The sequence below is a fragment of the Daphnia pulex genome, chromosome 5 (genome assembly GCF_021134715.1).
Source record: "Daphnia pulex isolate KAP4 chromosome 5, ASM2113471v1".
Taxonomy (NCBI): domain Eukaryota; kingdom Metazoa; phylum Arthropoda; class Branchiopoda; order Diplostraca; family Daphniidae; genus Daphnia; species Daphnia pulex.
Window position 1 is genome coordinate 9,792,416 of NC_060021.1, and position 24,454 is coordinate 9,816,869.

General features: G+C 40.0%; 4 protein-coding genes and 1 long non-coding RNA gene across 10 annotated transcripts; 1 reads left to right on the top strand and 4 right to left on the bottom strand.

The window, feature by feature from the left end:
* Positions 1–653: 653 nt before the first annotated feature.
* On the top strand, positions 654–23,855 carry LOC124194443 (glucose dehydrogenase [FAD, quinone]-like). Of its 3 annotated transcripts, none has more exons than XM_046588643.1 (12): positions 654–935; positions 13,799–13,932; positions 18,348–18,478; positions 20,750–20,917; positions 20,980–21,061; positions 21,157–21,310; positions 21,378–21,661; positions 21,950–21,996; positions 22,063–22,568; positions 22,634–22,732; positions 22,799–23,282; positions 23,353–23,855. In XM_046588643.1, the coding sequence occupies exons 4-12, from the start codon at positions 20,780–20,782 to the stop codon at positions 23,428–23,430; spliced, it is 1,872 nt and encodes a 623-aa protein (XP_046444599.1). In that variant the 5' UTR covers positions 654–935; positions 13,799–13,932; positions 18,348–18,478; positions 20,750–20,779; the 3' UTR covers positions 23,431–23,855. The 3 variants fall into 3 exon arrangements, with proteins under 3 accessions (XP_046444599.1, XP_046444598.1, XP_046444597.1); XM_046588642.1 differs by lacking the exon at positions 654–935 and adding an exon at positions 13,500–13,638; XM_046588641.1 differs by lacking the exons at positions 654–935; positions 13,799–13,932; positions 18,348–18,478 and adding an exon at positions 18,946–19,560.
* Positions 2,204–4,119, bottom strand: LOC124194455. The gene is made up of 3 exons (XR_006874795.1): positions 3,972–4,119; positions 2,830–3,794; positions 2,204–2,689 (listed from the first exon to the last, which is right to left on the bottom strand). It is a non-coding gene; the product is annotated as an uncharacterized LOC124194455 (long non-coding RNA).
* On the bottom strand, positions 7,669–13,477 carry LOC124194450. 3 transcript variants are annotated; one of them, XM_046588660.1, is made up of 16 exons: positions 13,320–13,477; positions 13,104–13,231; positions 12,719–13,035; positions 11,471–12,655; positions 11,275–11,384; positions 11,088–11,200; positions 10,983–11,027; positions 10,275–10,899; positions 10,038–10,177; positions 9,875–9,966; positions 9,658–9,776; positions 8,947–9,590; positions 8,749–8,870; positions 8,575–8,672; positions 8,375–8,496; positions 7,669–8,299 (listed from the first exon to the last, which is right to left on the bottom strand). In XM_046588660.1, the coding sequence occupies exons 12-16, from the start codon at positions 9,088–9,090 to the stop codon at positions 7,787–7,789; spliced, it is 999 nt and encodes a 332-aa protein (XP_046444616.1). In that variant the 5' UTR covers positions 9,091–9,590; positions 9,658–9,776; positions 9,875–9,966; positions 10,038–10,177; positions 10,275–10,899; positions 10,983–11,027; positions 11,088–11,200; positions 11,275–11,384; positions 11,471–12,655; positions 12,719–13,035; positions 13,104–13,231; positions 13,320–13,477; the 3' UTR covers positions 7,669–7,786. The 3 variants fall into 3 exon arrangements, 2 of the variants coding, with proteins under 2 accessions (XP_046444616.1, XP_046444617.1); XM_046588661.1 differs by having other exon boundaries at positions 10,038–10,180; XR_006874794.1 differs by having other exon boundaries at positions 8,744–9,590; positions 13,320–13,475.
* On the bottom strand, positions 14,000–15,054 carry LOC124194451. 2 transcript variants are annotated; one of them, XM_046588663.1, is made up of 4 exons: positions 14,907–15,054; positions 14,675–14,826; positions 14,436–14,584; positions 14,000–14,342 (listed from the first exon to the last, which is right to left on the bottom strand). In XM_046588663.1, exons 1-4 carry the CDS (start codon positions 15,033–15,035, stop codon positions 14,167–14,169), a joined length of 606 nt encoding a protein of 201 aa, XP_046444619.1. In that variant the 5' UTR covers positions 15,036–15,054; the 3' UTR covers positions 14,000–14,166. The 2 variants fall into 2 exon arrangements, with proteins under 2 accessions (XP_046444619.1, XP_046444618.1); XM_046588662.1 differs by having other exon boundaries at positions 14,436–14,826.
* LOC124194454 lies at positions 15,885–16,897 on the bottom strand. The gene is made up of 4 exons (XM_046588667.1): positions 16,713–16,897; positions 16,489–16,634; positions 16,259–16,392; positions 15,885–16,193 (listed from the first exon to the last, which is right to left on the bottom strand). Exons 1-4 carry the CDS (start codon positions 16,782–16,784, stop codon positions 16,090–16,092), a joined length of 456 nt encoding a protein of 151 aa, XP_046444623.1. The 5' UTR covers positions 16,785–16,897; the 3' UTR covers positions 15,885–16,089.
* Positions 23,856–24,454: the final 599 nt, after the last annotated feature.

Here is a 24,454-nt window from a genome sequence, read left to right on the forward strand (position 1 = left end):
AATTCAAATCGTCGAACCGAGTAATGCCGAATTCAATTTTCTTTCTGTGCCAAATGAAGGACAAAAACAATTCACTCAATATCCTCTTGATATTTCTGTTTTATATGACTGTCTCGTCCTCTTATACTCCTTTCTTCAGAATGTAACTGATGAGCGACGACTCTTTTTTCTTTTGGAAATAATTCGATAATAAACAGAGTTTTCAAATTAAATACTGACTACTGAAAAACATTTTTAAAATGTCTTGTTGTCTCTTAGTTTCAGAAACCTAAACAAGTTGCAGTTGTCTGTTTACTTCAAATGAAATTTTAAGTTAATGACCCACGTTAATGACGTTCAAAATCAAACTTGGTCGATTTACCGCCAGATAACGTCAAAACTCCATCTTGCGGTGAAAAGTGAACTAGCCAAACCAACTTTTAAAAAAAATAGAATAAAAAGTATTCTCATTTCCGTTTAATTTCGGCAGCAATAAAATAAATCAAATTAAATCACAATAAATCAATTTAAGTATTGTAATGAATACCAATATTTAATAAATATGTAAACCAAATAATGATTTTAACCACCTGGCAACAGAACCCAAATCCCGCCAAATTCTCAACTCGAAACCCTCATTTCGTCTGTAGCATTGTACAGTTTGCACACGTTTGGTGTGTGTTAGTGTTCGCAGATCATTGTAAAGACAATGGAATTTCGTCGAAAGATGGTTATAACTAGACAATTGAAAAATATTGTCGATGGAATCAACATAACAATTGAGTGTTGATGTGGTTGATTAATCTGAGATGAACTGAGAACAGAAAACGAAGAGGAGAAAGCATGCGGCCCATACAAGAGGAACCTTCTTGTGCTGTGGAACCACGCGGTCGTCGAATTCCGGCTGCATCACTACCAGTGTCCACCAAAACCAGAAACCAGAACTTCTAGTTAATGTAAGTCTTGAAACATCTTTCACCCTTTCAATGTGCTGAAATAGTGCTGGTATTTTTAGTGAAATGAGCACGAACCACCCTTTGCCCAATTCAGATAATTTTGATAAGGAGATGACTTTTTTTGTTAAACCGCCAATCTGTGTTGGGAATCGACCGTTATCGTTTTGTGAATTTTCTGGAATTCAAGCATGTTTTTCGTCTTCCTGCAGGGAAGCTAAGTTTCGATGAGTGATGACATTTATGTGACTTGGTGAAGGGTCCAACTCACTGCAGATTCAGTGTAGAGCTTGAACCCATTTTTCTCGCCATTCTTTTTTCGATTATCAATGTTTGATTTCCTATTGTTGATGAGGCAGTCAGAGATTTTCTTTTTCTTAAGACTATGATTATTGTGGCGACGTAACTACTTGATACATTGAGCTGGAAGAAATACAAATTGTAATGCACATCAGTTGCACAACCATTTGTATCTCAGTAAAAAATTGTTGAGCTATTTCGTTGTGAGAAACGGCCACAACAAATTGCCCCGTTTTCTCAAAGCACGACCGGTGTGAGAAAGTTTGATTCACTTATTGGAACAGGCCACTGACTTCCTATAACCTGCTAGAGAATTTATGTCAACTAACGAACAGTGAAGGTTTTCTTTTTTAATCCTCACTCATGTCCTTTTGAAGTTTCTTAGTTCAATCACATGCTGTTTCACCCAATCCTCTCCTTCAAAACGGTTCACTTTAAAACGACAAGGAATTGTGTTTGACTCTTTCTCAAGCAATTATCTAGGCACAACCGATTGTGGAAAAATTGTTTTAAACTTTGCAAGCTTTGATTTAATTTTGTTTTATGGGGGAGGGAGGGGGTTGAAGCATAGGATAAAATTTTAAAAGCAGTTGATCATCAGTGATAACTTCTGGTTAGAAAGCTCTGATTTCTTTTTATGACGTCTGTTAAACCGTTATTCCCCACCCCTCGAAACAGGTTTACCCTGTTACGTCGTTTTCGAATGTATTTTGAAATGGTCCGCTGTGTAAAAATCATTGTTTTTATTACGACAGAAATTCCCTTATCTTAACGTCCTCAAGGGGCTTATTTGATTTTCATATAACTCTGACGTTTACAAATTATCAGTCGGACTTTAAATGTGATTCAACACATTACCACGATCGTCACGCAGATACTTTGACAAGTTGACATACATTCTCGTGTCGACACCGCCTCCGTCCTCATGCACAATGTCAACTTCGTCGTTGAACTAATGAATTGAATTTGGATTCTAGTGACAGCGTTCGTTTATTGATTTCATTGACAAAGTCAAACTGAGCAGGTAAACAGTCAACACGTATTCGAAGAGAGTCACGTCGTCGTGACCCTAATTCATTTATTATTAGGGAGTGTGAATATAAAATGTTATGTGGGGGCTAAAGAGTACATGAACGCCAGCTGGACGAGCATATCCTTTTTTGGGTCGTTAAATAAGGGAATGAAAAGAACGCCATTGAGTTTAGATACAAATTTCTACAACTGTGTTTTGCCTTTTGCCAATGAAAAGTAATTGGGGAGGTCGAAATGGTCCGTTTGCCGTTAAAAACAGATGCCCCACTTACTTTTGCATCCCAGAGAAACGTTGCAATGGGCGATCGAGGATCCGCATTCGTTGTTCAAGCCGCAACACAAGCCTCTTGCACACCGTCCGAATCTTGGGCCACATCGTATAGAGTCGACCAACACGGAATTCGATTCGACATCAAACTGAGGCTCTGAAATCACGTTTTGCGTTGTACAAAATTAATAAAGGTGACAACGAAAGTCGAAATTGCACGGACTCTTTTTAAAAAACTAAAATTTGCGTCACTAAATGTTATGCAGTCTTGTTGAGTTTTTTTTTTTGTTGCTTTACCTGTCGAAATGATAGCCGAAACGGTTAAAATCAAGAGAATTGTTGCCTTCATTTTGTGCGTAATAGTCCCAAAGCTAAAATTGCTTGTGTGTACAGGTGTAGGTGTTTCAGTAAGAACTGGATCAATACCAAGGTGACCACAAGGTTTTATGTACAGGCCTATATGGACTTTCTCTCAAGTCTCTAGGTTAAACGGAAATGGGCCAATGATGCAAATTCTCCATATTTTTCCTTTTTCTTGCAACTTGGTTTTACCCTTTGAATTTTTCATATAATTGACCTACACCCTCGGGCAATCAAAAGAGAGGGTAGGGAAAACGCCAACCAATCACCGAGGAAATTTTTCTACTCGTGACTTTGTACACATCTGCGTGCGTGAAACCGGTTAGGTGTATTTTGGTATTTTGTTTTTGTTTTGTCGATCGTCGGAATTTTGTTAACGAGTTTGAACCAACAAGTTACAGAGTCTACTACGTGACGAGTAAACTTTGAAACGAATCTCTCTTCCACAAATAATAAAGATTTATTATAAAGTCTGAGCACATGTATAATACAATTCCGGCTTGACACACATGCTCCTCTGTTGGTAATTAAAGTATTTTTAAAAATCGTACCGTCGTAAAATCAGGTACAATGTTCTGCTGCTACAGGTATTTCAGCTTGACATTAGGACAATTTAGGGCTCAAACGAGCGTAGCGGAAGCAGAAGCAGGGTGTACACATTGCGAAATGGATCAACTCAATTCTCCCCCGATTTTGAAAAATTGAGGCCGCCTTTTAGTGACATTCGCCCCACTTATTTTTACAGCCGAGGGAGACGTTGCAATGGGCGACCGAAGTTCCGCATTCGTTGTAAAGGGAACAGCACAAGCCCGGCGCACACGATCCACTTGCCGGCCCGCATTCGTCGTCCCGTGCTTGACGAAAAACAGCATTCCAAACGCCGTTTCCATTAGGTCGAGCCTCTGTAATTAAAAAAAAAAAGAAAACAATACCTTTTTTAAAATTTATTCTATCAACGTTAGAAGGCGGATGAAAACATGTACGCGTCGCCATACATTTTGAACGATTGACTTGATGTAAAGGAACAGTTTGATTGGGACTGTAAATAATTGAAAAAGAAGACGCAATTTTGGTTCTACCTGTGGAGATGATGGCAGAGAACGTCAACAGCAAAAGAACTGCAGTAACAGCTGGCTTCATTGTGGGTGGGTTTGGGAGCTGTTGAACTTTCAGTGTGCGTAGAAATAGGACTGAACTGATTCCCTAGCTGATCAGAAGGTTTTATACACAAGGCCACTTTTGTACCATCCCATGGTTTCTGGGCAAATTGAGAAGCAGCCAATCAGGTGGCACCTGCTTGTAAGAACCGGTTGTTGTCGATCTATCGAGTTTCTGATCAAAATATGTTAAAAGTGCATGAACTAACGGAGACGAAAACAAGTATTGCCAAGTTTGTTGCTAACATCCCTTCTGGCATTTTGTGTTATTTTGTCACGCCGATTATTCAAACAGATGACTACATTTTGCACCCGGTGGACGGTGGTGTTGCCATCCGCTAATTTTTGTCTCTAACGAACTCTAGCGTATTTGAGCACATGTTTATTAGTCATAAAATGATCAATAAATTAGCTCAAATCCCTTAGTAACAAATTCCGAATCACAACACTATTAAAATTTTTTGTTTTCGTGAAATAGCAACGTTGCTCAATTTATAAATAAACTACATATCATTACTGACGAACTTGTTTTCGTCAAGTCCGGTGCACGTTCAAAGAAACTAATAATGACGAACCGGATTTTGTCCCGGCACGCACGTGTTGATTGAGAAATCGCTGATTCTCTATCAAGTCTGTCATAAGTCCAACTGCAAATCAGGTTCTTGGAACTCGATAGTTGAACTTGCAAAAAAATACTATTGCTCAAAAAGCCAATTGAGACGTCTGGAAATTACGGTCTGCGTCAATCAATTTTTTATTGTCGAAAAAGGGGAAGTCCCTTTTTTTTAAAAAAAGGATGTGAATGTGATCCGCTAAGTCTCACTTGTCCTCGACGAATACTTTTTAAATGGCAATATCCTCTTGGGATTCAATTAAAAAAAAACTCACTGTGGGAATTATAAAAAAAAAAGGAAAGGAAAGATGCTATTTTTTACGTGTGCAGCTGCAATGCTAAATCACCTACTGTCATGTGCTAGGGTGTAGAGAGGGGACTTCAGTTCCTGGAACTGGTACGGTTGTAGTAATTCCATGTAGTGTTGTTTCTTTCTGTCTGGCGGAACTGTGGTTAGTCATTCTACTCTATACTACCTGAAGCTTGGTTGATTTTATTATACTACTCTTTTTTTTAAAGTTGAGTTTTGGATTCAAATGCGCTCGTATTTTTCTAATGATCGTCCTTGACATCTGTGATTGCTCAGATTAAGATGCTGCAAAAAGAATAAAAAGGTTTTCATTCGTGTCACGTATGCCGCGAATTCCTGCGTGAGGCTAGCATTGAGTGTGACGACTAACGTAAATGCGTGTAAATTTTACGATTCCAGGTGCGGTCCTTTTGATTAATATTCATCGTATCATTTAAATGTGCAAATAGCCGTTGTAATGTTTAATATTTAGATTAATACGATAACATCTCGGTTGTCGCGCGCGCTTGAATTCGATCCCCGAATAATACAGAGAACAAACCGTGTCGTTAACCCCCCCCCCCCCCCCCACCCAAACAAAATTTTTATTGAAAAAGGAAAAACTCATTTTGATGTAAAACTTCGAACGCGGTTAAATTGCTCCGGGTAATTGCACTTTTCCAGTGTTACGTTTCAGCCTTCGTTTCTCAGAATATGCGGTTTCCCAATAACTGGGTTTACAAGATGATTATTCAAAGTATAGTCCGTCTACTATTTCTAATTGCAAATTCCGAGAAAGAATCAAAATCCTTTCCATAGAAAAAAAAGTTTGACTGGAATTCAAGACGAGTAATGGGCGTGGTTGAATTGAACTTCCAAAACCTTTTTCTTAATCAAAATCCAACCATGTACAGAAATAGACCTTCTGGTGCAAAATTTGCTCACTGTCCAACCGCTGAAGCGATACGAGTCATGCTATTAGTATTTTCCTGCATGCACATGTGGTTGGAATATTCAGGAAAATTGAGCATACTTTTTTAGTTGCTAGGCGAAAGGCTGTGGTAGCAATCTTTAAACTTGTCCAAGTTGTTTGTTGGATACGCGACGGTATCGATTGAAACCCAAAACTTTGTACTGAATGTCGGAGCCTGATTGGATTTCAGACCGGATCAGATAGCTTCTATATTTCCTTCCTTCTAGTCGCCATTTGAATATTTGATTAAAAATATGCTGTTTACAGCAACTTTGCAGTTTCGCTGGAGATTGCTAAATTTTATTTTTTACATTTTCCTTTTATTGAACATCCTTTGTTGGGTTTGTTCAAAATGAAGAACTTCGTTTAATTATATTGTGTCAATTCTGAGGTTTCTAAATTTTTCTTTTACTCGGACAATTTTGAAGACCCGACATTAAAAGTGTCGTGTAACAGTATTACTACAGTGCTTATTAATCAGTTTAGTAATACATTTTTGTTGGCTATTATTTTAGAATTTAAAAAAAGAGCGCCACAAACGAGTTGCCCAATTTCCGATTATAAATGTTTTGAAAAAAAACAAACAAAAAAAACTTTTATTGATTTTGGCAATGCTGTTTAATCGAACGATGAAGATGTCAAATGAAACAAAACATTCGTGTTTTTCTTTCCCAACCAAGGATATGATGTCTGACGTGACGTAGACTCTAGCTTACATTGCAGCCTGTGTCGGGGTTTTCTTTGTTTCACCAGTGCCAAGATTTTTTTTACTTCCTGCGATGACGCGCCATACTGGAGCGAACTGGTTTTCTTTCGTGTCCTTCATCGACCGTCTTGACGTATAAAGAGCTGGGTACAGGCTTGTTAGGTATCAGTCGAACGTCGAACAGGCTCACAACACGCATCAACATGAAGCACTACCAATTGTTTTCACTCCTTGTGGTTTTTGTTGTTGTTTTCTCCACAGGTAAACTTTGTAATGAGTTATTATAACCAGCAAGTGATTTCATTTGGGATTTTTCTTTTAGCTCTTAGCTGCAATTCCGGTGCTAGGAATGATGAAGCTGGCAAAAGACCGGCCATTACTACTGCTTCTCTCCCTAGTGATTGGGACGAGGATTTGAACTCAGGCGAATTTAGTGGACATGAGTGTGGTCCAGTGCATGGCAAATGTCCTTACGATCAATGCTGTTCTCTTCGTAATGAGTGTGGCAATTCAACTTCACACTGCAATTTGTCCCTAGGATGCAAAAAGAAGTGGGGCATTTGCCATTAAGCTGTTTGCCCTCCACTTAGTCTATGGAAGACATTCAAATTTGTATTCATTGTAAATGAATGCTTCCGTTTCTCCTACCTTCACATGTATGGTTATTGATTTTCCTACAGCACTTTCAATCAACTAGTGAAAAAGGATTTGTTACTTTTCAAACACATGGATATTTTTATCCTTTATGTGTGCTGTTATGACAGTTTCTGTGTTATGGTTTGCAAAAATAAACTTATTCCTTATTTGTAAGAGGAATTGGTTATTGTCTGTTCAAAGCAAGGTTAAAACGAAAGGCGGAACTTGAAAGTCGTGTGTGCTCAAACGAAACCGAATTTTATTGTCGTGCATTCTTGTTGAGTGCTGATTCACGGCCAGCGAATTTTACCAGTCAAGCCTGTTATGGTTTGGAATTACCCAAGAGGTGATTCCCCTTTTCGGAGACATTCCACGGAAAATTTTAAAAGTTGGCAATCGTGTTTTATTTATTTATTCTATTTCTCAATCGTTCTTATTTCAAAAATAATTAGTTGGTCTATTATTAACAATTCACCGGAGGGTTAACAATATTGCTTTTCGAAATTCTTTGGTGCGAGTATCAGTTTGGCGGAGCGTGAACAACAACGTCCTCTTTGGGCAGTTCAATATTTCTTGAATGTTGGTCATCATCGACGTCTGAACTTACAGGCTCGTCCGCTGCTTCCCTATGGAACCACTTAGTTGGGGCCACTTTGTTTTCGCTGACTTCGCTATCGCGGCGATTATCGACTTCTATGTCGAAATCGCCAGCGGATGCCAGTGTCGTGCTGGAATTCGTTTTCTTCTTCATCGGAATGGCGTAGATAGGTTCCATAATCTGAGCTATGATCGTAGACGAGTCTAAAATGGCACTTTCAGCCACACTGCCCTGTTGGGATTTTAACGACTCATAGATACCGTCCGAGCCAGTTGAACCGTTGGATTCAGCAGCTGCTGGAGGAGAAATAGTTGCCTCCACTTCGGATGGAGCGATGGACTCTTGATGCAAACTAATAGTATCTATCGAATCCTGCTTGAAATCCTCTTTGATATCCTGCTTGACTACTCCCATTTCGGTGGAAGCGCTCTGGGACTGTATTGTAAAAATTGTCGTTTCTTTTCTTTTAATCTATTTGATAACATTTTGAATTGATTAGAACACTTGTACCCGTTTACTAGATGACGAAGTGATGGCAGCAATTGTCAATAGGACGATTGAGATGAAAAATCCAATGAATCCCACCACAGTTAGAATAATATTTGATGCAGTGCATAACGAAGGAAATGCTCCTGGAAGTTAAAACAAAAAATCGTTTAATTACCAGCCAAGAAATTCATTTTGGCGAATATCTCGAATGGTCATCATACCTTGATATGTAGTACTAGTGAGAGAAAGTAATGCTAACAGTATGAGAGCGATGGAAGTGAAAACGGACCCGACAGCCATGCATAGCAATGCAATTGTCCTGCCACCGGAATTTTGATAATGGGACACTATAACAAACTCTATTCAGTCAGCTGAGAAATATCCGGTTACCTTACATGGGCTTATCCTCTCTACGGACGGCTAGCAGACCCATGACGCCTGTAGCGACGTAAAGGATACCGCACCATATCCCGGCTCCGGTTTGGCTGTAGTTCGCATTCACTAAAATTGCGCAGACCTGTTTTGTATGTGGGTGTGGTAACTTATGCAATCAGATGACGGGACGATAAAAAATCACCGTGAAATTATTTTACCTGAAATCCGACGCCTAGGATGAACAGGAAGATGAGTGAATAGGAAAAGACACTGACCATAACTTTGTGTCGCGGTCGAAAGACAACCAGACGAGCTGAATCTCTGCTTTGCTGAATAGTGGATTGATGGAGATCGGCAGTCATTTCTCTGATGACAACCTGCTCCTGAATCGGGCAGGTTACAATCACGACGCACTGCTAACTCATCCCGAAGCGAGTTTGACAGTGTTCCAACTCCTATCCGGTTGACTTTAGTCCGTGACTTTTTGTCGCTTTTCCTTTGGTTGCTGGTTCTAAGGGTTTTTTTCGCTTTAGATTTTTCAATCAAGATAATGCAGGTGACATGATGAGCTCACTGATAAGACGATAAGCGGATTGAAGAAAAAAAAAAGTTTTTGTATTGGGCAATACTTTCAAACAAACACGGGCGGATAATAAGACAAGCGGTCGCTGCCTGAATCGCTTGTTTCTTCAACTTCGTTTCTCTTTCGCTCCACCTCCTCGCTCTCGAATGTCTCCATCACCTGTTCCACCTGATATTCGTTAGGTGGCGCCTGCTGGACGGAATTCGTCAAAACGGCCAAGTGATGTTGTTGTTGTTCTCGCACTCGTTGTTGGATCCGATCCGTTCGCTCTTCTTCCATCTTTTTGAAATCAAAGCATTTGAAAAATTGATTATTTTTCAAAGGCGGCATTTTTGAATAGACTTACTTCTTTTTTGAAAGCTCTCCACTGACTAGAGAAATACCAAACAATAATGCAACTCTCGCCAAAAACGTAGAGGCCGGTGAAAATTGAGAAACCACCCGGTGTTAGCCAGGATTCGGTTGCTAATCATTGAAAGAGTAATAATAAATACAGTCTTTTAAGGAGACGAATTCAATGTTTACAAATTTTTTGTTACAAATTATGTACACTTAATGTTTACCTGTATCGAGACATAGCGTGATTAAGAAGGAGAGGAAGATAAAGAGCGAGAAAACCGCCGTGCTAGTCGTCAATGTCAGGTAGGATTTCACGCTAAAAAAATGTACAGAAATTTTTTCGCTTGAACTGTAGGTTTCTTTTTTTTTTAATCGCGTTTCTCTTACTCATTTTCTGTATTGCGTATTAAACCGTATAACGAGCCAGCCGTAATAAACAAAATCGTGGTGGACCAGCCCAGGCAGATACCGACGAGTATGTAGGACGACGGCGCAATGTAGTAATCGATATTATTAAGCAGGAAGGCCTACTGGGAAAGTGTTGCAAGGCGGGAATAAATAAAATAACCATGTGACGCTGTGATTAAAAATGGTAATTGGATTGAAAGTGACAAGCGGTCTTACCTGTAAAATCATGGCGACCAGCCAGAGAACGGCGTTCAAAGCGGTTAGTCCCAATCCAAGTTTTACCGAGGTGCCCGGTAAAACTCGACGTTGGGACTGAATTAGCATCCAGTCGGAACTCTCCCACATTTTGGCTTGGACGGTGACGATGGCATGAGTCAACTCACCTGGCCAGTCATGAATAACTCGGTACCTGTAATGAATTTAGCCCATAACCCAACACATCGGTTTTGACTGTGTGATAAGATCTCCCACGTTCGATAACATGCCACATACTGTACATAGGCGTCAGAGCTCGTATCTGAATAGAGTGGAACTTTTACAACATGCAGGCCTATACAGGATAGAGCTAGATCAGTGTGGGACTGTTTTCGGATTTGGGCTTGAGATAGGTAACATTTGACATTCCACAGGTATATTCTCGGTGTATTATTTACAATTATATGTTTGACTTGTTAACAATTTCTCTGCGATGCAATCAATTGATTAAATTACAAAAAATGGGGAGGAATTTTGAGGATCAAGCCGCTTCTGCTGAAAAGTTGAGTTCCTCTGCGTCGTAGGCTGCTTGCAAATGTTCTTTTAATGAAATGTCTCCGCCTTCCTCTAACAACAACTGCTGTCGCTATATTAATGCAGTTGTTGTAAAGTCAAAATTTCAAGTTACTTAAATTTTTTAAAGACAAATGTTCGCTAGTGCTGTTTCACCTGGATGTGTTGCTGAATGGCTAACCAAAGCCAAGATCCTATGACCTGTATGCAGGACGTCTTTTTAGTTACAAATCAATTGAAGTAAATTATTTGATAGTCTACCTGATGGACATTTTTTTGGCCTCGTACGATGAACACAAAAATGAGGCAGAGTGTAAGGATATTTAAACAGTTGGTACCGACTATTACGCCAACAAGTATTTTGATATTATCCTCTGTTTTTCAACAATCCAAGTATTAATCACCTTGAATTCAAGTAAAAGATACAGTAATTAGCGGCTTGTCAGACCTTTCCATTTGTTCACTTCGTATTGGACGGAGAGAAGGGCGATCGAAGCTAATAAGCTGAGGACAGCAAGTCCTTGACATCCGCAAATCAGCATTTTCCCTCTTTTTACTCTGCGTCAATTGATTGAAAAAAAGTTTGTAATTGGTTGACATTGAATCGAAATTTGGGTTGCCAAATGAAAGGATATGTAGTATACATTGCCACTCGGTTACTGCTCAACAAGATGACCCATTGGGCAGTCAGGGTTAAAGCAAGCAAAGTCCAAATGACGAGAACAGCGCTGATGGCTGAAACTGACAGCCGTCTCGATTGCATGATTAGACAAACTTGGCAAATGAACTGGATAATTTCACTCAATACGACTGAAACCGAAATGAGTAGAAGACGTCGCAGTGTCTGAACGGGGAAGACAGTGATGTGCGATGAACTGCTGGCCGTGCCATCCGACCTGTTTGAATCAAAGGGCAGAAGATTTGAATTTCCCGCGGCAGCGGCTCCATTTTCGACCGTCAGTGGCGTTTCCATTCGCCAGTCACGCAGACCTTGAGAATTCACGTTTGACGTCGGGGAAAGAAAATGGATGTTTTTCACTTGGCACTTGATGTCTGCTGGTCACGCTCACGACAATCGTTCATTCACTGCTCATAACGAACGAAAAACTGTTTGAGAATATCCTGTGGTGTTGATACACAAAACCAGACTAAAGGCATCCAACGGCTCTGATCTTAAGTTTCAGTCTATATCACTTGCCCTGCACTGTTTGGTGTGTATACTGACCGGTGACGCGGCGATAGGAGAAGAAGATTACGCTCGGACTGTGACTTTCCCCCCTTTTCCCTCATCAGTGCTCCCATGACTTGCGACATCATGTGTGTTTGTTTCTTTTTCCACCCTGCCTGGTGGTGGCGTCGTCAGGACAAGAAGCCGTACAATTGTGACTTGACTTGACCAGCCTGGCTATTCGGCTCGTATCGATCGAGCAGCGTATAGAAATTTGAACTATGACGACATTTACATTAAGATAGCTATTGATTTCGTTTTGAAAAATGTATGAAATGATAGACATTTTGCTGTATATTAATTCGTTACATTGTAGGAACAAAAAAGAAATGGTGTCATTTATTTGAACAAAAAAAGAAATTGAAACTTTCTGTTGACTTGAAACGATAAGTTTCTCAAGGTTGGCGTAAGAAAAGTAAGACATTTTCGGAAATTTTACATAACGATGAATTTTAATGCGTCGCGGTTTGTTGTGTGTACTGGATCGAGGCAGATACGGCAAGTCGTTTGACCCGTAATGATAGGAATGAGGCTATTTTAACCACGATTGCGATAAGACCGCAGCCCAGCAATACAACCTCCAACGTCTTCCGTTGGGAACCTTTAGACGAAATCAAATTGATTATTCTGTACGTTTCACATGTCTTTTTGTGAATTTTCTTACCGTAATAGTCGTCGATTGAGAAGAGGCCGTAGCATGCTCGTACTGTACCATACCTGGCAGTATTTGAAACCAAGTTCCCGCCAACCTTGTTGACAAATCCGAGAACTGAGTCGGGGAAATCGGACGTTAACACCTGTTTCTGATCGGGTATGTTGTCGGGTTTGAATATGTCCAGAATGCCATTCAACGGCTTGGTAAATGGCCCGTGTTCAAAATACTGCAAGCCGTATAATTGGTAAATAACTCCAGAAGCGACTCCGACCTGCACCAGTGAGGCCATCAGAGTCATAGCGCAAACAACAAGCGTCCAGTCTCCGCTGCGAAATAAATATTGTTTTTTAAAAAACCTTTACTTTCGGTCTAAATGAGTTTGAAAATGTTTTACGTTTTCCCCTTTGGACGAGTAGCGGTCACCAGAAGTGATATGCCGGTCATTATGAGTAATAGTCCATTCCAGATGCCGACTCCCATCTTCGAGTAAGCACAGTCATCGTGATTGGCTATGATTACCGACTAGTAATTTAAGATCGGTTCCAAAAGTTAATTTCCTCGCATTCTTGACATAAATTTGACATCAACGCTACTATTGTTTTAGTCCTACCTGAACAATGATGCTAATTACTCCCGTAGCGAAGTCCAAACAGGAGAAAGCAGATAGTAAAAACTTCGACATCTTCTTACTAGACAGTCGCAGAATGCAGTGTTCGTTGAATTGTAAAGACACCGAGATCCAATGGTTAATATCGTTCTCGTTTCAATCCACTCCCTACCTTATATACGGTATTGGCTCCAACGAACAGAGAAATGATTACAATCAACCGCAACGCGCACACAACTCCTCCTAGAAAAAGGGATGTGGTCGCCGAAACAGTCACGCTTCCGTTTCGTAGAGCCTATATTTCGCAACCTGATTGTGTTAGGTATTATTATGTTCTTTAACCCGCTCCATGTATGTGCATAGAATAATATTCATTAATAGAGATTAGATTGTTTTTGTCGATGGTTTTTATAATGAGAAATGTTTCTTTTAAAAATATTCGATAGTACTAAATTATTTTGTTTTGTATTTGGCGCTCATAGGATGTGGTGGGCTGGTTGCCCTCTTGGATTGGTGAGCGTCTTGCTGTCTGCTAGTCCGGAACAACATGTCAACATTGATTTTCCCCAGATGTATCGTGTGTGGCAAGGAATACGCCATTTCCTTCCATGTTAAGGTAATTTGTAATTTTTTATTTCTCTTAAACTGTTTAAGGATCTTAATAAGAAGTCGTAGTATCATAGTCGTGCGAATTAGTATGTATTGTTAATTTTACATGAGCAGCTTTGCTGCAAGTGCTGTAAGCGTACGTTTCTCTAGAAGTAACAACAAATCAAGATCGCCAATTTTGTAAAACCATCAATTTTCAGTGGGGTCGACAGTTTGATTTTGGTTCTCAGCTTGTAGTGCGTTAATATCTGTTAGCATTGGAAGTCGAAAGTGAGCTGGACGAAATCACTGCTTCATGGGAAATGATTTTGCTGTTCAAACGTAGAAATAATATGGAAAGGGCGTTCACGAATATCGACGCAAGACCACAACCGAACAGAGTGCCCTCCAAAACTTTGAGAGAAGTAAACTCATCATCTGTTATTTTGGAAGAAATTGCAAAAAAGAATCGCCTGAAGAAATTTTGCCATCCTTCGGTTATCGTTGACCGATAAAAAGAATGCGGTTTACCTAGTTGTGCCAATACGAAGGCCGTCTGAGGTAGCGGAGATTCCTTGGTAGACTTTAATAAAAGGCCGTAGAAAGCCGCTGACGCCAGCCCAGCCATTACGATTCCAGCTAATAGAGCTGCGACACATAAAACTACACTAGCCATGTACCTGTTCTTATTCGAAAAAAAAAAAATGAGAAAGAGAATGAGTTGTTTTTTCTTCGCGAAAGTGGGAAAGTGTGAGCGAAATCCCCTTAACATTTTTGAAGGTTCGCATAAAAATTTGCGTTTCAAGTAGAGCAACATGCTGATTCCGTTGCATGCCAAAAGCAAAGCTGTCCAGATTCCAACTCCGGTGTATTGAGAGTATGTTGTAATATTTAAATGGTTGTAGCTTTTAAGTATCATTGACTGTTGAAAAGGCAAAAGAATAATTACTGTGCGATGATAATTCATATTCAATTCTAGGCAAAATCTACAGCTAGCCAAACCTGGACGAGTAGAACAATTAGCGCCAGAATAAGGTTAGAGGCAGAACTGATTCGCAGAGGAACCGTCATTTTTTTTTCCTCTGTCGACTGACACAATAACTGCACTGCGCATTCTAAAAGTCTCGGCATGACGGAAACAGAATTTTGAACATTGATTTATTTGACGAATAAAAAATAGGATGCGGTGACTGACGTGGCTTTGTATAGCTTGTCAGATCCTTGCTTGATTTTACGTCGCATTCCAAACGCTAACATCCGTTGGATAACGGTCCGACAACGCATACTTTTGCGCATCAGAAATTTCCATATCTTTAATTCAAGAATTTTCTGAAAAATTGCTCACCTTGGTATTTTTAAAAATATCGAATGCCGTATTATTTGAATAACCATAATCTAAAATATGGTTAGCAGTAAACCAGATTGGGCAACGTGATGCAATTCACGTCCCACACACTGACGAACAGAGGGGCGAGTTTTTCTGCAGTGACGTCATTATTTCAACGCCTTGGTAATTATTGAAGTATTTTTAATTGCGATCAGATATTTGCCTATTTTTGTAATAATTAGATATTTGCCAATAGCTTTGAAACTTTTACAAGGAAAGAGCTCAATGCTCAATTATTTACGCTGACAAAGACCTATTTTCGTCCGTTTCCGTCGAAAACATTGTGCTGTGCCAGTTGCGCTTTTGTTCGCCCTTCTTCTCCGCAAATAACGCTGAATTTCCTTTCGCTCTCTCTCAACTCGTTATCCTTGGCCCCGTTTCCCATCGGCACATGTCGGCGGTGGTATACGTGTGCTCGTTGATGACACAAGCTCGCGGCCGCCTTTTCGCATCTTGATTGAAAATTTCCGCCCATCACTCTCTGAAATAGGATGCTATATGATGTAACCAACTCATCTTTGATTCCAATTCGGTAGGGGAGTGATGAGACGAATTTCATGTTCATAGGCTATAGTGCCCAGAGGAAATCGTTATTTAGAATTATGTGCACGATGTATTCAGAGGTATGATTTTCTTTTTTTCACTTTTAGAAACACATACAAACAATAATTTTGTGGGAGTGGTTGATAACATCAGTGAAAATATGGTTAGAAAATTAGACTTTTGTGTTTAATGCAATTTATCTTCTAATGTTGTGTGAATATGGGTGTGAAATGCGTTGCTCTAAGTGTACTGGTCTCAATTGTAACAGTAGCATGAAATGAAGCTCAAGCCTCCGTTGATAACGCATGCAAAGCAACCGCCAAAGAGCATGACGCCATCGAGAGCCTTTTGAACTGTGCCTGTATGGCAAAACGATAGAAATCCGTTAGATGGATTTGACTTTGATTGCATTGGATGTACTTACAGTGCTCTTTGCGGACAAACTGATAGACGCAGTACCAATCGTTGACGATATTTTCAATGTTAGCGGCCATAACACCGATCAAAGCGATAGAACAGAAGAAAGATACCAAAGCCGTAGTTACCTCCCAATGGTTACTGTAAATAAAGGTGTGGTGAATTCAGTCTTACGTCATTTTGGGTCAAAGGATAAACATCTTGGTCGATTTTCAAAGTAAAGAATTCTATACGTACTAAACGCGGGCGAGTTTGTCTTTGTTAGCAGATCGCCAGAAAACAATGCCAGTGATCATAAAGCTCAATCCAGCCCAAATTCCAACTGCCACCTTTTCTAGCGGGCCTGTTTCTTCATTGGAGCTGTAACGGGCCAGGGTACTTATCTGTTGAAACGCACAAGTTAAGGAAACAAATTTTTTTAAAGGATCTCCAACGAAGAATGTCTCTTTGACTTAACGTACTTGAAAGATGATAACCACGACGGCTGTGCAAATGTCCAAGAAAGCTAAACTTTTAATTAAGAAATTTGCCATTTTGATTGTTGGATTTCTTTTGAATACTCCCGTGTGTCCGAGGAAATGACGAATGTAAAAACTCTCCGACGACAGACTGGCAATTTCAAACGAACGACTGGCACATTATCTTTTCAACGGTTGGTCCATCGACGGACTTTTATCACCCCTCAAAAAACAAAATGTTTCGGGTCAGATTGGAACAGATAAGCTCGCGTCGTGTAGATGGTAGTAGATAACATGACCGGTAGTATTGCGTGTAACTAGGTGATAGCAGCGTCCTGTGTGGGATAGGAACGTAGTACACTCTATCGTTAAAGAATAAAACCTGTAAGGTTATTCGTCATAAAGGCACAACTGCTATATTATGTTTCGATTAATTAAATGATTCACCATCAGTTGCATGACGAAACTTTTTGGCAATAGGGACAGAATGGATAATAATAGAATTTTACCGCGATGTTACCATACAAAATTACTGCCCATCTTGTGTCCGCTCATACATCAAGTCCAACGTGTATTATAACGGAACTGTCATCCGTATTCGGTTATCAGTTATAACGTTTGCGAAATGTTTTTCTTTGTTATTTTTTACGGATGCGAAATATTTCTTCTCTTCTCAAAATCGTGTGTAATTTCCGTGACCGACAGTTTAGTCTTATCAGAGTAATTTGAGTGTGCGCCATTGTTTGAATGGTTACGCAACACAATCTACACGGCCTGATAACGGCCTCTGCGGTGAAAAAGCGTTGAGCCTTACCGGTAGAAGGCGTCATCTGTTCACCGACTTTTGGTCGACACCTTGAACTAGAAATAAATAAATGATAATAATTTTTTTTTTAAATCATGCAACTGTTGCAGCGTGGGTAACTTCTTCTAGCCTACACGTTTGAACGAGTTCGTCAAATGTTTGTCTACTCATTGGCTGCTATTTTTTTTAATTTTACTAGCCATCCTGTGGGTGTGTGAGTGCCAGTCTGTACCATTGCGTACCAGTTCGTCCATACTTCTTCAGTTTTTACCCTTAATTTACATAACCATAATCGCCTTATGGTGGTGGTTGAAGAATTCGGTATCTTTAAAAAAACAAAAAAAACGGTAAAACAGAACTTCTGACTTTAGAATGGCCTAGACAATGAAACCAGTTTTATGATTTTTAAAATTAACTACTTTCTGTCATCATCGGTTATGCAAGCGAGCACGTCTTTTTTGCTTCTTGTTTTTTAAATTCAAGTCAAACATTTTCTATTCTCCATATAATAATCCTTTTTTTTCACGAAATTAAAAATGAAATTAGTTGAAAAGAAAACGGAGAAAGATAAAAGTATAACTCCCCAGTCGACTCCATTCCGTTTTCCGCATCACCTGCTTTGCCCTGTCATTCTGATTCGACACGGGTTAAAATAATTTTACTGGAATATTCTTCCGGGTTGCACCGGGTTGCACAGTCTTGAATAGTTTTACTTCTCTTCTTGAATTTATTTCTTTCGTTGCACAGAAGCGCTACCGTAAATATTGTACCCTCACAAACATGCCCGTTTGTAACAATATGTAATAATGTGCAATCGTTCGTTTCATTCACAGAAAAAGCCGGAAAAAGCAAGATGTCACATCGGAGGAACCATCTTTTTGCATTCATCAACTGTCAAGATGCGAAGATGGACGCCCGGAGGATGTCACGTTTTCCCGCGATTTTGATTGAATCAGCAAATCAAGTAACCTCTATGATTTTCTTATTTTGTTCTTCGTGTACTAAGGTAGCTTAGAAGAACTTTGTCTCGGGTTTATGATCAATAATGGCTGCAATTTTTGGGAATTTTGGTGAAGTGCAAGACTGTTTCCTTCCTGCTTGGAAATAGGTCCATGTCAGCTTCAGAAGGTTATACCAATGCCCGAGGCCGTATTCGTTTATTTTATGGGCCTATAACGACCACGGACAACTCCGTTATTCATACCGATGTGGTTGCTTGCTCACGATTAAAGTTTATTTCAGTTTAAGATCGTAAACGCTGTTTTGGCTGTTTTTTTTTTGTTTTTGTTTTTTGTTTTTTTTACTACAGGATAAGATTTCAAGAAGAAAAAAAATCAAGTGTTCATTGACTTGTATTTACATTTTTTGGGGAATTATTGCAGAAATTGACAACGTAAAGTTTTACCATTTTGGGGCATTTTTGGTTAGTCGTAATATTTTTGTTATTGAACTGCGGTTGTAAGACGACTGCGTTACCAGTATTTTTAGTTCTCGGTTGGAAAAGAAAATGGAATGCTTGCTACGTTTGAAAATCCAAAGAAATCTCGTTCAATTTGAAACTATGCTTCTCAGTTTGCAGGCTCCGAGAGTTAGCTATTTAACCTGTTTTGTTTCACGACTGTTTAAATAGCCTGCGCAACAAAGGTTAATACGTGGAATTTATCTAATTACAGATACATTACTTTTTTAAATACAAACCGTCGCTGTCCCTTAAGGGTTACAAGTTATACGTTTTAGGGAAAAGAATACCGGTTTTCTCCAGAATGTAGCCCGAATCTGTCTATAACTCAGGTGGGAGTGGTTTATATATATCCACGGAGTTGTGAGACCTGCTCTATACAGAACCAACCTCAGTGTTTTCGTGGGTTGTTGGGTGCATCAGCAGCCACAACTAACGGTCCGACGCCATCCTCACACGCCTGACTTAAACTTTTGCCTATGTGGCATTAACTCGTGTAGTTTGTTTTCTTGGACTTGCCTGATAAAATAGGATACAACTTGAATAGTTTCATTCAAAGTGAACGATCACGGACTTCCAATTCAACAGTAAGTCATTCAAGAAATCGCTTTTGTCTTTTCTGCCAATCAGATCTCTTTTTCTAACTTCAAATGGCGTTTTCAGTATTATTATTATTATTTTTTTAGAATGTACTAGTTCATTGTGGTCGCTTAAACAAACATTTAAAATTTTAAAATACCAACAGAAATGCATAGGCAGAACGAGGACTGATTCTATGTATTTGGTTCAACACTAGTTTTTCCGGGTTCAATGTCCTCCGCCTAGACAGTTAATCCATTTCACACAAAACACTAGGCGTTTGGGGTTTCCATTCTTTTCGGATATGGTCTGGCTAGGGCTACGATCCGATAGGATATCTTTCCGTCTTGACCTCACGTTGCCTTTTATTCATGACATCGACTTGGCATCCTCTTTCCCAAGTCAAGCTTGATAGGACTTTTCAATCAGACAGTTCACAGATAAAGTCACTGATTCTCGTTGTGTTTCGTGTCCGTTTTTTTTTCTAGGGACGAGACAATGCCCATCTAAGGATTAACGGTAAAGAATTCGATAAATACAGTTATTTTTGAATTTTCCGTCTGTGAATCTCGTACCATACACTACAAGAAATTGGGAAAGACAAAGACTTTTTGGGCATATAGCTAAACCAGTTTCGTTTATTGAATTTATTTCATCCAACAATGAGTCAGCTAGAAATCAGTGCCGTAGTTGCGCAATGATCGGGGGATGCGCAACATGTTTTCCTTCACATCTGGAAAGGAAGGAAAAAAACTGTTAAGTCATCGAATTTAATTGTTTTTCTATACAAAGCATTGTTCGAAATTAGGTTCTTATGAAACTCAAGATTATTTCTTAGGCTTTTGAGAGTAGAATATTGGAACCACGAACCAATTTTTGGTATCGGATAAGTAATTATTTTGATGCTCGGTGTTTACTGTATATTAGCAGTCGTAACGGTATAAATCTGTAAATTGTATGATATATAATGAGAAATTGAAAACTGTTCACATTAAGCGCGATTTGTAATCGTGACCAGAACATGAAACTTTAATGTTATGGAAAATTGCTGCATCTCGTGAGCGTGTTTTGACTTTTGCTTAAAAAAAAGAAATATATATATATATATATAAAAATATACCGTTACAGAACTTTTTCTGGACGAGAGCTATCTGCTATATAAAGACCGTGGAACATTATGCTTTATTTATCACCCAGGCCATTCGACAGGAGGCCATGTAAAAAGACATGCAGCCTTTTCTGTTTCTGCTAGTCGCCCTCTGGTGGATTCGGTCAACCATTTGCGCAACTTCGTCGCCCACTTCATTTTCGTTATTTCAATCCTACATCCGCGGGCATTTGGACGGACGATTGGAAGATGCCACCGTAATACAGACAAACGCTATCAATCTCTTTACATTTCACTTAATACCCAGCCATGTTGATAGGATCTTTTGCCGGAGTACGATTTCATCATTGTTGGGGGAGGCTCGGCTGGAGCTGTACTTGCATCCCGACTCTCTGAGATTGGTAATTAACATGAATTGGACACTTATAATTTATTTATTTTTTCCGGGCTGTTCCATCACCGTAACATTTGTTTGCATTTTATGTTCATTTCAAAGCTGGATGGACGGTTCTCTTGATAGAAGCTGGCGGCTTAGAGACCATCGTGTCAGACATTCCCGGCATGGCCAAATATCTTCAGTTAACTGATATCGATTGGCAATACCAGACAGAGCCGCAGGCTGGTCAGTGTTTGGCGTTGAAGGATGAACGGTATTAGTGTTCGGTTATAAATGTTGCGATCGACTACCACTTATTCAACGCTATATCATTCAAACAGGTGCAATTGGCCGCGAGGAAAAGTGATTGGTGGTTCCTCTGTATTGAATTACATGTTGTACGTTCGCGGAAATAAGCGCGACTACGACGGTTGGGAAAAGGCCGGCAATTACGGCTGGTCCTACAAAGATGTTCTACCCTATTTCATCAAATCGGAGGATAATCGAAATCCGTATTTGGCAAAGAACAAAGACTATCATGGAACGGGTGGGTTACTTACCGTTCAGGAGGCCCCCTACAGCACGCCCTTGTCAATAGCTTTCATCCAGGCCGGAGCTGAACTTGGTAATTCTTTTTTTTTTCTTCTCTTCATCCCTTCATTTCGTTTTCTCTACACATTTGAACAACTGGAAATGAAATGTGTGACAGAGGGAAGTAATCACGACCGGTTTCTTACCGCCAACGGGAATAACCCGGGCCTTCCATCTGTCTGTCTGTTTGTTTCCCCAAGTTCGATTAAACTGGTTGTATTCCCCATGGCTAAGAATGGCGACATAACAACACAAAATCAGACACATATTCCGAGTGCTAAACTGTATATTTTTTTTTTTTCAATTCTCGTCCCTCAAACAGGATATCAAAACCGAGACTGTAATGCAGAAAGCCAAACGGGTTTCATGGTAAGAGTTCTCTTCGTCAATGCCAACGTTTTGATGAGAGAATTAATTGACAAATTCGTGAAATAGATTCCTCAGGGGACAGTGCGGGACGGAAGTCGATGTTCAACGGCCAAAGCTTTCTTGCGCCCTGCCCGCAAACGGAAAAATCTCCACGTCGCTCTGCGCTCTCACGCTCATCGTGTGTTGATCGACGATCAGAAACAAGCCTACGGCGTGGTTTTCGAGCGGGGCAAGAAAATCCTGCAGATTCGCGCCAAGAAAGAAGTGATCCTGTCAGCAGGAGCAATCGGCAGTCCTCAGCTGTTGATGTTGAGCGGAGTTGGCGATCCAGACCACCTCAACTCGGTGGGTGTTACAGTGAAACATAGCCTTAAGGGCGTCGGTCAGAACCTGCAGGACCACATTTCTGGCCGAGGGATGGTGTACCTGATCAACGAAACAGTTTCCTACGTCGAAACTCGTTTTCTAAATATTCAATCGATGCTGAATTACGTCAGACATCGAGGACCTCTGACCGCCTTGAGCGGCACAGAAGGACTGGCCTGGGTGAAAACGAAATACGCTGACCCCAAGTAAGCTGACAATCTCATAATATTCTTGAATGTTATTCAATGTTCAATGAAATGCTGTTTTGTAGAGACGATTACCCCGACATGCAACTTCAGTTTATTGCCGGTTCAGACGTTTCTGACGGAGGCCTGTCGCTCAAAAACAACGACAACGTCAAGGATTCAGTGTAAGTCGTAACGTTACTTCCGGTACCGCTTCCAGTAGTTCACATACTTTCTGTTTCGTTTCACAGCTGGAAAGAGTACTACGAGCCTATAGCCTATCGAGACAGTTGGCAACCCATTCCCATAGTGCTGCGACCCAAATCCAAGGGTTACATACTCCTTCGCTCTAGTGACCCATACGCCAAGCCGCTGATTTACGCCAACTACTTTACACACCCGGACGATATTAAAGTGATGATTGAAGGGATGAAGATCGGACTGGCGTTGAGCAAAACGGAAGCCTTCCAGCGTTTCGGATCGCGTTTATACGACAAACCTTTCCCCGGATGCGAGACTTTGCCTCTGTGGACGGACAAATACTGGGAGTGCTTCCTACGACACTATTCCACCACACTTTATCACCAATCCTCCACCTGTAAAATGGGTGTTCTCGACAAAGAACCACTGGCTGTGGTTGATCCTGAACTTCGCGTTTACGGGATTAAAGGATTACGAGTTGTGGACGCTTCCATCATGCCAGATGTCGTCTCTGGAAATACCAATGCGCCCACGGTATTTAAAATTGACAAAATCGTTAAACTTTTCCAATGATAAAACAAAGAATGTTTTCTTCCTTTGTTAGATCATGATTGCCGAGAAAGCTGGTGATCTCATCAAAGAAACTTGGATAGCAAAAGAAGCTTCATTGAATAATATTTGATGTGATTCTTTGTTCTCTTTTTTGTGTCAACCGCTTCGCCATGTTCCAGTTATTTATTGAAAATAGTATTGCTCACCCGACGTTGTGTTTTAACAGGATTTTTGAAAGAAAAAAAAATGATTCCTGTACATTTTTTTTTCTGATTTTGTTATAGTCTGGGTTGAGAAGTCAATCGTAACAGCTCTTTGCATCGTTTGAATTCTGAATATTTTTGCATACCAACTTCCAGGGATCACATTTTTTTTCTAAAACTTCAGTCACAATATGTGTTATTAACTTCTTGCCTTTCAAAACTAAAATCAAAGTCCATTACTAACCTCGTTTTTTTAATAGGCTGTTGGGGCTGTCATGTGATAGCTGTATAATGTCTGAAGAGAAAAGTAAAGTGCCTGAAAAAAGATTGATGCCAGGCAAATATCGGCAGACTTTCTTTTTGTTTCCAGTAATGAAATTGGGCCCCGTCGTACGAAAATTGCTTCCGTCGTCCCGAAAAAAGGTTACCAACCCAATAAAACTTAAAATGCTGTATGTCTGTCTCAAAAGAGCTGCTTTAAAATTCGCAAGACAAGCGACTTTCGACGAACAAAGAAGAAACGCGATGGCGATTGCGGATTTTCTGCGCATAAACGACGCGAAACTTGCGAAATAACCATTGAAGAAAGGCAGGTATACTTTCATTTCAACTCTGTTTTCCGTTCTGGTGTTCACTTTTCCACGTCAAAGATTTCGACTGAGTCATGGGAGAACTTATGTTTCTAAAAGAATTGTTGGCTTGCGTCCTACTTGAAAATCAAAGTCAGTTTGACTCAACATCACGCTAAGAAACGATCATGGGGAGTTCCCCCCATAAGCTTGAAAAAATTCGCATCAAAATTTTAAAATGACGATAGACACAACCCAGAGTAATTGGATTTCTAAATGTTCCATCAAGCAGTATTATTCATCATCCTCTGCATTTGCCATTTATCTTCCACATCGTGTTTTATGGGGAGGGCTCCCAATAAAATAGCACTTACCTGTCTTC

Bases quoted from the DNA above. Each gene is read 5' to 3' on its own strand.
- LOC124194451 (XM_046588662.1), bottom strand. From the start codon at position 15,035: ATGCCGAGACTTTTAGAATGCGCAGTGCAGTTATTGTGTCAGTCGACA. The intron at 14,827-14,906 runs GTTTGGCTAGCT...CCTTTTCAACAG, and splicing joins TAATTGTTCTACTCGTCCAG to TCAATGATACTTAAAAGCTA. The intron at 14,343-14,435 runs GTAAACCGCATT...CCAAAATAACAG, and splicing joins CTTCGTATTGGCACAACTAG to ATGATGAGTTTACTTCTCTC.
- LOC124194443 (XM_046588643.1), top strand. From the start codon at position 20,780: ATGCAGCCTTTTCTGTTTCTGCTAGTCGCCCTCTGGTGGATTCGGTCA. The intron at 21,311-21,377 runs GTATTAGTGTTC...TCATTCAAACAG, and splicing joins TTGGCGTTGAAGGATGAACG to GTGCAATTGGCCGCGAGGAA. The intron at 22,569-22,633 runs GTAAGCTGACAA...GCTGTTTTGTAG, and splicing joins ACGAAATACGCTGACCCCAA to AGACGATTACCCCGACATGC.
- LOC124194450 (XM_046588660.1), bottom strand. From the start codon at position 9,090: ATGACTGCCGATCTCCATCAATCCACTATTCAGCAAAGCAGAGATTCA. The intron at 8,497-8,574 runs GTATGATGACCA...TTTAACTTCCAG, and splicing joins CACTAGTACTACATATCAAG to GAGCATTTCCTTCGTTATGC. The intron at 8,300-8,374 runs GTACAAGTGTTC...TTTACAATACAG, and splicing joins CTTCGTCATCTAGTAAACGG to TCCCAGAGCGCTTCCACCGA.
- LOC124194454 (XM_046588667.1), bottom strand. From the start codon at position 16,784: ATGGCAAATTTCTTAATTAAAAGTTTAGCTTTCTTGGACATTTGCACA. The intron at 16,635-16,712 runs GTACGTTAAGTC...GCGTTTCAACAG, and splicing joins TCGTGGTTATCATCTTTCAA to ATAAGTACCCTGGCCCGTTA. The intron at 16,393-16,488 runs GTACGTATAGAA...CTTTATTTACAG, and splicing joins GACAAACTCGCCCGCGTTTA to TAACCATTGGGAGGTAACTA.